The sequence below is a fragment of the Anser brachyrhynchus genome, assembly GCF_964034855.1.
Source record: "Anser brachyrhynchus genome assembly, chromosome: 8".
In the NCBI taxonomy this organism is placed as follows: domain Eukaryota; kingdom Metazoa; phylum Chordata; class Aves; order Anseriformes; family Anatidae; genus Anser; species Anser brachyrhynchus.
Window position 1 is genome coordinate 26,390,369 of NC_137702.1, and position 6,172 is coordinate 26,396,540.

Below are 6,172 nucleotides of genomic sequence, written 5' to 3' on the forward strand. Positions count from 1 at the left end.
TAAGTGTTCAAATGAGTTCCAAATGGAATCTAGATAAACTGTCTTGTGTGTGTCCTACAGATATTCTTAATTGTAACAATTTCTGTCCAGTAAGAAATGTTTTGAAAATGTAATTCATTATATAGACTTTGAATTAAGCTAATGTTTAATGAGAAGTCTTGCTGATTATACATTTTAAAAAGGTGTGTTTTCTTCTAGTGATGGATCGCAGCAGACTGGTGTATTTTGTGCTTTAATGACACTCTTGGAAAGTGCAGAAACAGAAGAAGTAATAGATGTTTTCCAAGTAGTAAAAGCTCTCCGTCGCACCAGGCTGGGAGTGGTCTCCACCTTTGTAAGTAAATCCTGTGACTTACCAGGACAAATCACAAGATTGCTTATCACAGTCACAAATATCCTTATGATGTTATGCATCGTTTCTGCATAGTGAATACTCATTATAATCAAGACATTCACAGCCACTAATCACTACTTGGGAATTGGCATTACTGATAAGAATAAAGAAGTCTGTGAGATATCCAGAGCTGTAATGCTATAACACCTAGTGGAAGGTTGCACATTGTACAATTACAAATTGCATAAATTGGTGTTTCTACAGTTGGTTTAGAGACGTGTGCACAGCACCCTGGGTTAGGAGGCAAACTTAATTTCACAGGTTATGAGCCATCAACTTTTTTTAAGTCACTCCAGAGAATTTGTGTCTCTGTGGCATACACTTTTTATTTACTAAAAAAACAAACCAGGTTTGGTTTAAGATAAGATATAAGATAACTCTCCCAGAGTCCTTGTGATAAATGTTGTTTACAATTTAGGTACTCTGAAAAACATATCTGGGGGACTTTGCCTTGTGAACCAAGAGGGTACTGAGTGACTCAACTTGGAGCATCTGATAGAAGCAGCTACAGAGACATTATATACACATGAAATCAGAATAAACCATAGAACCACTATCCTGTATGCCAAAAACTGCGGAAGCTGCTCCATATGTGGTCCTCCATGTTCAATTGTGCACTATGTTTCTAAAATTCAAGAAAAGAAAGAATGAATGGGCTTATTTGTGGGCTCTGTGTGTTCCATTCATACTAACCTCTTCTCTTTATATTTAAGGAACATTACCAATTTCTGTATGACACCATTGCCAGTATCTACCCTGCACAGAATGGACAAATAAAGAAGAACAGCCAGCAGGAAGATAAAGTTGAATTTTGCAATGAAGTAGAAAAAAAAGATCAGGAAACTGATTTGATCACTATTGATCTTACCCCATCAATACCAGAGGAAAATGGGGCTTCTGAAGTTTGTGAGGATTCTAAGGCTGCAGATACTACTAAGGGAACAGAAAGCTCAACAAATGGCCCCACAACTCCAGTTTTAACTTAGATTTTTTTGCTAAAAAATAAACAGTGCATTTTCATGTGAAAAAAATCTTAACCAAAATAAGAAGTATATGATTTTTTTTCCCCTCTTCATACCTTTTTGGAAGACATCTATTTTTATATCAGATTTTCAAAGTTACAAATTTAACGGAATACTTGAAACTTGTAGAGAGTGACAAAGAACTGTGAAAGTTCATTTTTTTGTGTAGATTTGCATTTAATTCTTCCAAAACTTTTCACTGTTTTTATGCTTTTCATTTAAAAAATATGTACAGTGTAATACTATAATACTATGTTCTTATGTTGAGCAGTGGGAAGTGTTTATTTTATTTTTTTCTTCTGTAACAAGGAGGAAAACAAATCAACACAGCAAGACTAGTGTATTGCTAAAACGGGCCTGTCTTCAAAACTATTAGCAAGTACTCTAATTGGTAAGCATATGTTCGATCACTTCAGGAGTGCTGACCAAGCACTTTTAATAAGTGGAATTTATGGGACTTTGCCAAACAACTTCAAGAGCTTATTGTTTACACTGTGTGCTAATTCCAAGGATCAGATTTTCAGTAAATCCTCCCAAATCAATGTGGAATAGAAGTTTTGCATTTTTCTAACTTGCCTCAAGATGTCCTTGTTACTCCATATATATTCATCTGAGATTTCAATATTAGATTCAAAGCAGAAAGTTTGGAGATTTGAATGATTACAGTTCTGACAGAAAACATGTTCTGTTTATTCTTAGAGCTTGAAATACTGTGTGCTTGCACATTTATTTTGTATGCTTATATCCTGTAATTTAAAGAGACTACTTCCATGAATGCATATGACTTGTTTTCAGAGTAGATGCTTTTCTCCAAACTGTGTAGATTTCAACTAGTACAAAGATTTTTTTTTTTAATTAAGAGATTTTGTATGTTATAGTTGTGATACTTCTACTGTTTCTTGCTGAATTTTAGCCTACTGTTTTTAAAACAAATAAAAAGATTAATTAATAGTTAACAAGGTGGAAATTGTTCTAACAGTCTGTAAACTGGTCATTTCTTCTAAATGCACAAAATTTTGTGCAGTCCAATATATGGATAAAAAATACAAATTTCAGCAGGAAATTCTTATAATACTGTGTATGAATCCAGGTAAGTGTTATGATTCTCTCATTACAGGTGAACAAAGCCATTTTTCTCTTGCTTGAAGTCATTAAAGAAACAGTTACTCAACAGACTTAGTGCCCCTCCACTTATCACTGCACGCTCCTAATTTCTCCTTACAAAACAAAATTGAAAATACTTAGAGAGCTATGTAAAAAACTTATATGGTCACAGTTAAAACATTAATTTAATTTTGCAGCTAATTGAGATCAAATAATTAATTCACAATTATCAGTTAAGTACTGCACCTTGGTAGTCTTACTTGAGTAAGTGGCAGCAAACACTCACATATATATATATGTATATATATGTGTGTGTATATATATATATATATATATATATAAAATAACTCTTCATACAATCCCAATGTGACAATTGAGGGAGTCTGCTTTAATACGTTTTAGAAGTTCTGATTACTTCTAGGAACTTGCTATGTATACATCAGGCTGCCTTTTTTTTCCTTTTTTATTGTCATTTGAGTTTCAAAAATCCAAAAGGTGGTGACAGAATCTGTAGAAGAGTGTCATTATGCTGGGATGCTCTGTATTCATGTGGGTAATCCGTGGTTGTATTTTTATGTCTCCCAGGAACACAATGAAGCACATCACAGGTGAGGCACAAAGCCCAAGCAAATAATCTGCTAAGAAACTGCTCTGGCTTTGTTAAGGCAAGAACAACATTGTAAGCAGGCCGGATACCTGGCATAGCCTAGAAACTGAGCAACAAACATGCCAAGTAAGATACAAAACTTTGCTGACTTTCTCAAGTAGAGCTAAACTGAAAAAAGACTGGTAACCACAGCCTCAAGCTAAGAGTTAGCTGTTGTTCAAAAGTATTTTATAATCCGAAATCCAGGATAGAAAGAGCTAAGCAATGGGTGAGTTTAAGCAACAGGTCATCTGGGAGACAAATTCGGTTAATCAAGGCCTAATGTGACCAAAGGGATTGGATTTCTGCCACAATTTACTGGACAGAAACCAGTAGAAAAGTGGAAGAATGCTAATGAGTTAGTGGAGTCAGGTGTAGGAAGATGTGGAGAGAGGAAGGGTCTCAGAGCCTTCACAAGGTCTTTCTTGGTCAGGTAAATACAGCTGGGGATGAACCTTGTGTTTTTTCTCTTTTTTTTTATATTTTTATAAATTTCTTGCACTCTGTAGTGAAAGGTAGTAATATTAATATCTTTTGCAGAGAGAGTATGTTATGAATATCAGCCATATCATGATTCTTGACGTGAATGTTATGCAACATAAAAATGTCCAGCCCACTGAGCATGGGACTGGTCCAGGCTGCGGTGGTCAGAAAAATGTAAGGCTTCATAAGAAGAATGGGACCCAGTACATCATAAACGTACAGCAAGGTATAAATGAAAAACTTTATACAAAAGTTTTATTAGTTGATCTTTCTTTTCAATGCAAATGAAAGGAATATGACAACTGCAAAATTATTAAAGAAATTTAATTTAAAATATCTCCTTGCTAGGGACAAAAAGGAATTCTACAGCAATACAGTAAGTTACTGTAAATAAGTCTTATTTTTTTCAACCTTAGTGAAAAATGGGGGTTTATTAAATAGCTGTGTCCTCAGACTCAGAATTTTCAGCATCAGCAATACATTGAATCTGAAATTTGTGAAATTAAAATAATAAACCTTTTTCAAAGGAACAGGCATATAACCATTTACAGCCAGGTTGTCTTTTGAATCCAAAAGTGTGACTGTACAACACAGAGGCAAAAAAGAAACAGGAAATTTACTTTGGACCAATTTTCGCAGTCAGTATCACAGTTTTGGTTTTGGAGGGCAAACCTCATGCTAGCCTGACCTTGCCTGACAGTTAGCTGAGATCCCGACCACGCAAAGTGTGCCCACAGCAGTGCTCCCTACAGTCCCTTGGTGGCCCTGCTGCATTTTCTCAGTTTACCCGCCAGGCTGTGCTGAAATTCTTCAAACACCTCTGTTCAGAGCTCTGCGCTGCGTTCAGCTTGCTCCATTTCAGTAGCATGGAGCCATTTGAGGTAATGAAGATGGCATTTGTTTATACAAATGCATAGATTGTGTCTGTGTAAGACAAAGCTCTGGTTTGGAGTTGAATGTTGTAGCTGAACCCTCTATACTTAGCCTTGATAGTTTGGTTGTGAATATCATTCATTGCTGTATCAGTGAGATTACATTCCCAACTCAAAACTGCTGATTTTTCAGAAGCTTCTTGGACTGAAAAAGAAAAGAAAAGAAAAAATGGAATGTAGTGTGCCCGTGATAACTTTGTTTGTAAGGCAATACAGCATGGAGTCAATATTGGATTGTGGGGCTGATAGACTTTATAATAGTGGTTCTCAAAAATGACTTTGCAAAAAGTAAACTACAGGTGAGGTACAGCAGACTGCATACATACAGAATAAATCAGTGGTGGCATCACAGTCTACCAAGAAATCATTTGTCAGCTCTCTGCTCTCCCTCTGTTGAAATAGAAGTCATCGCTTATATTCTTCAACTTCAGAGAAATGTGGTTAAAAAAAAAAAAAAAGGATAATAGTAAGTTTTCACTCAAAAATGAAGTTCTTGCCAAATGCAGAAATTTGGCAAGTGTCAGTTTTGAAATTTAAAAAAAAGAAAAAAGAAAAAGAAAAAAATGAATCATTTTTCGGCGTATTTTACTTCATGTTAATGTCATTTTGAGAACAACCATATCTTGTTATAATTTTGGCACTGAATTATTTGTCTTTTATGAAATATTTAAATGTCATATTTTAATGTTATATCATTTTGTCGTTGAAACCACTTCAGGACTACAACAGTTCAGCATCTTTAAAAGTGTTTCCTTTGTCTATGCTGATTTTTAATATAATTCCTATTCAGCAGTAAAATGAAATTCTGACTTTATGTATTGATTTAGCATAAATAAAATTCCCACAGAACAGAAATTCAATTTCTTAAATGGCATTAAAAAATTATTCCATAAGGAGTTCTGTCTCCTTCCCAAGAGAGCAAGCAATTTCCACTACCAAGTCATGCCTTGCCCCTTCTCCAACCACAATGGAAACACTTTTTCTGCGGACATGCCAGGCAGGCAAAGTTTGCAGCCCCCTTTCCAGCAGACAGCCCCATTCTTGTCTCCTCAGTCCAATTAGTCAGTCTCTGCCTTTTCCTTTGGTAGCTCTTGCTTGAGTTACTGAATGGTGGCCTCTTCCTGCCTGAATACTTATATCAAATGTATAGGTTTTCTTATTCTTTGGAATATTCAATATTTCATTGACGTGAAGAGATGTCTGTTTTCTGCCACAGCCTTTCTATCCCATCTCCATCCACATCTCTGTCCTCCCTGCTCTTTTCTGGCACAGATGTCAGCAGTGCAAGGTGCCAGGGAGCATCAAGAGCTGGCTGCCCTGCCAGGGAAATAGAGCCTGGATCAAGGGTGAAGCAAGGCAGACAGGGAAGGGATTGCATTGAGGGCACAGTTCCACGGTGAGCAGAGCAGGGCTGGTGACAGCAACCAGCATCAGACAGTGAACCACTGCTCACCATGCAAGTGCAAAGCAACGAAGCAGCTGTGAGGCTAAGGAGACGTGGGTGAGTCAGGATCAGCCATGAGCATGGCCAGGTACAGGCAGCCCTTAAGGCACAGCAAGTCTAGGCAGTGCTCCTTACCTTAATGCCACA

At 36.6% G+C, this 6,172-nt stretch overlaps 1 protein-coding gene across 12 annotated transcripts in view; it reads left to right on the forward strand.

Moving 5' to 3' along the window:
• The window catches only part of PTPRC (protein tyrosine phosphatase receptor type C), a 71,023-nt gene extending 68,651 nt beyond the window's left edge, over positions 1-2,372 (forward strand). For all 12 annotated transcript variants that reach the window (XM_080601746.1, XM_080601751.1, XM_080601742.1 and 9 more), the window contains 2 exons: positions 199-334; positions 1,108-2,372. In XM_080601746.1, coding sequence (XP_080457872.1) covers positions 199-334; positions 1,108-1,380 — 409 coding nt within the window. In that variant the 3' untranslated portion in view covers positions 1,381-2,372. The remainder of the gene's footprint in view (positions 1-198; positions 335-1,107) is intronic.
• The last annotated feature ends 3,800 nt before the right edge of the window (positions 2,373-6,172 follow it).